Source organism: Gossypium raimondii, chromosome 6 (assembly GCF_025698545.1).
Source record: "Gossypium raimondii isolate GPD5lz chromosome 6, ASM2569854v1, whole genome shotgun sequence".
Classification (NCBI taxonomy): domain Eukaryota; kingdom Viridiplantae; phylum Streptophyta; class Magnoliopsida; order Malvales; family Malvaceae; genus Gossypium; species Gossypium raimondii.
Window position 1 is genome coordinate 17,674,261 of NC_068570.1, and position 3,722 is coordinate 17,677,982.

The 3,722-nt window shown below is 39.0% G+C and overlaps 1 protein-coding gene across 1 annotated transcript; it reads right to left on the bottom strand.

Annotated features, from left to right (window-relative positions):
• Nucleotides 1–206: 206 nt before the first annotated feature.
• On the bottom strand, nucleotides 207–3,428 carry LOC105773671 (probable leucine-rich repeat receptor-like protein kinase At1g68400). The gene is made up of 2 exons (XM_012595746.2): nucleotides 1,924–3,428; nucleotides 207–982 (listed from the first exon to the last, which is right to left on the bottom strand). Exons 1-2 carry the CDS (start codon nucleotides 3,161–3,163, stop codon nucleotides 324–326), a joined length of 1,899 nt encoding a protein of 632 aa, XP_012451200.1. The 5' UTR covers nucleotides 3,164–3,428; the 3' UTR covers nucleotides 207–323.
• Nucleotides 3,429–3,722: the final 294 nt, after the last annotated feature.

Genomic DNA, 3,722 nt, shown 5'->3' on the forward strand with positions numbered 1-3,722 from the left:
TTTTTAAAAAAATTAATATGTCAGTATCTGTGGGGATACCAAAAGGGAGGGTGGAAGGGGAAGAAGGGACACCATCCATTGCCTCCTACCACCTTACCATTGGGTTTTTTTTTTTCAAATTCTTACAATATTTTTTTCGTATATAAAATTTAAATTAGAAATATTGATTAGAAGTATCAAAATTCCTTATTACTTGATTCAATAAGTTAAAAAAAGCACCAACATTATATTCAATAAAATGCTTGTAAATTTACATAGAGAAAATCAAATATCATCACAATCTTTCACCCTAAACAAGAATCCCTTATCAATACTTACATTACCTAACGGAGCCCAAGATTTCTTTCCGAATGAGAAGGTGAAGAATCAGATGAAAAGTCATTCAAAATAGAAACCATCCGATTCCCACCATTTCTCCTACCTTGACCTCTAATATCTTCAATCATCCCATGCACCACGCTCATCTTGGGCCTATCTTTAGGCAACGTGGCCACACAGAGCAACGCCACTTGCATTAAACCCGCCATCTCTCCTTCCATCACCTTATCCCCCAACATCTCAAAATCAAACACTTCCCACCCCCACTCTTCTTTCCCCACGCTTTGCACCCACCTCACCAAGCTCATCCCACTCTCCCCGCTCGCTGTTTTCCCCGACAATATCTCCAACAATATCACTCCAAAACTATACACGTCGCACTTTTGAGTATATTTTTTAAGGCCGGTGTCGTCACCGTTGTTGAGCATCAGCTCCGGGGCTTTGTAGTCGTCGTTGGGGGAAGATGGGGAATGTAGAACTTGGTGAAGACCGGGCTCGGAAATGCGGGCATTGCCTTGTTGGTCGACTAGGATGTTTGATGATGAAAGGTATCCATGGAAGATCTTGTCCTTTTTGTGGATAAATGCTAGTCCTTGTGCTGCCTCCGAAGCTATCTTTAACCTACTACTCCAACTCAAAGGCGTCCTTCCCGGTCCTCTGTTTCCTGCCAATCACAAATTCAGACAAAAGGAGTAGACTAACATACTAAAACAATCCCTTATACATATACATTTTGTTCTAATGACTATTTATTTATTATTTTTATTTCATGAAATTTCCTTTTAGAAAATTTTGAACACGCAAGTTAGAAACCATTCTCAAAATTTAATTTTAGTATTTCTTTTATTTTGATAAATTAAAATAGTTTTAATCACATATTAAATCTTTTAGGCATAATGACTTATTTGCCCTTCAACATTACAAAAAAAAAAACATTTTAGCTCTCTATTTAATTTTTCGCATCTTTTAGCCTTTAAACATGTTTTTTTTGTTAAATCACCCTAAAATAACCAAAAAAGACATAAATGTGAATTGCCGCATGGGCAACATGTCCACATGTATGTCACATTAGCAAAGATATCATTAATTTTTTTATCCATTTTAAGTGATTTGACAAAAAACGCAAGTTCAACAACTAAATGAGACAAAAAAAATTAAACTGAGGGTTAAAATGACTTTTTTGTAAAGTTAGAGGGCCAAATAGGTCATTACACTAATCTTTTATTACAAATAATTTTATGGTATATCAAATTAAAACAAAAGATTAATATTATAGTAATATTTTAAGCAATGAATTGATAATCGAATAAACTAGATAATTGATTCTCGATTCAATTAAATAAATTATCAATTTAACAATAATTAAAAATTAGAAAACCGATTACACCACCAATTTTTGATTTAATTGATTAATTTAATTAGATTCTAATTAACTTATAATGGCAGCTATATTTTTAATAAAGAAAAATTAATAAATTTCACATTATTTTGTTCATTAGAAATAAAATAAATTTAATATTTTAATAATATATCATCATTTAATTCACCTAACCTAAGGCGATATATTAACCAAAAACATAAAAAAGCAATAAATGCAATACTAACCATGCAAGAGAGAATGTAAGCTTCCATTTGATAAAAACTCGTAAACCAAAAGCAGCTCGTCCTTAGAATTATAATATGCTATGAGGCCCACAATATTAGCATGCCTCAGCCCACCCATTATTCTCAGCCACCCATCAACATCCCTCCTCCGTCTCCTCTGCCGTACCCTTTTCACAACCACCATATCGCCGCCGTCCGTTACCACCTTGTAAGTGGTCCCTACATTCCCTTTGCCCAACAACTCAGCCGAAGACTTCAACAAATCACCCACTTTTCTAAAGCCCTTGCAACCTTCGAACATCACCAGTTCCTCCGCCTCTATCTCCACCTCTCTGGAGCCGCTCCGCCGTTGCAATTTGGTGGTGGACCCACTTTTTGTTTCCATTGCTTCCGCTTGGGTTCCATCGGAGAAACACTTGTACTTGTAGCAGCACCACGTGATGGTCACCAGTGCAGCCATAACCGCCACCACGTCGACGGCGACGATCATCAGCACCACCCCATTGCTTAGCCTCTTGCTTTGGGGATGACGAATCCTTTTTTTTATGGTCGCGGGAAGGGCCGTCCGATTGAAACAATCGGACTGCAGAGGCTGGCCGCAGAGGTCCCTGTTCCCTTCGAAGGAAGAGACCGGGAAACGAGACATCCACGCCGGAATCTCGCCGGAGAGTTTGTTATCCGAGACGTTGAAATCGGACATGGAAGAAAACGAGGCGATCGAGTTGAGGGGGCCAGTGAAGGAATTGGACTCGAGGCGAAGAGTCAACAAGAAAGGCAACTGAGTCAACTCGGTCATCGGGATTTCGCCATGGAAATTGTTGTGCGAAAGGTCAAGACGGTGGAGCCGCCGGAGAGTGGATATTCCGACTGGGAATGTTCCGGAGAAGAGGTTTTGACGGAGGTAAAGATGCCTTAAGTAACGCCACGAAGACAAGTTAACGGCAGAGGAAGAGAAAAAGCGGTTATTCTTAAGGCTGAGGAGTCTTAGGTAAGAAAGGTGATGCAGTGAATGAGTTGAACCAGAAAGGTTTAGGTTCTCAAGAACGAGTCGTGTAACTCGGAGAGTGGAAGGGTTACATGTGACGCCATACCAAGAATCAATGCAAGGATTAGATGAGTTAACCCATGAGGAAAGCGAGTTCGAAGGGTCGAAAACAGAGTCTTTGAAGGACAATAAAGCGTTAAAATCAACACTGCATTGACCCAAAGAGAAAAACAAGAAGTAAATCATGAGCAACATTTGTAAAGCTTTAGCCGTTTCTGTTGCTCTGAAATTTTTCCCGAGAAAATGAGGAGGGAAAAAATCAAGGAGAGAATAAATAGGCGTTACAGAATGGGGAATTTGAGAGGCAAGTAGCCGTTGATATATGATGAGGAGAAGAAGAAGGTGACACGTGAGGAAGGAGCGTAGAACACGCGCGCTCTTGCAATAAAAACCAAACACGAGATTAGGTCAGGTTCGTGGTGATGAAATGAAGGGGCAGAGCATAGATGAAAAGGATTGCCCGGGTTCTACACGCGTAATCTATACTTATAGACCATATTTGTTTTTACATAAAAATATTAAGAATCCAACACTGTTGAAATATAATGGGAAGAAATCAAGGACCCAAAACATGAATTTAACCTAGTAAAATTCAAGCGCTCCAAAAACCAATTCCATAGTGGGGGATTAAGACTTGTTTGTAAATAATAGGAACTGCCAGAGGATTCCAGCAATTGCTGAAATAGACAACCTTATCCCTCACTTTCTCTAAGCATCACCAGAGCTTCGGATAATATTTTCTTTTTAATCTAAG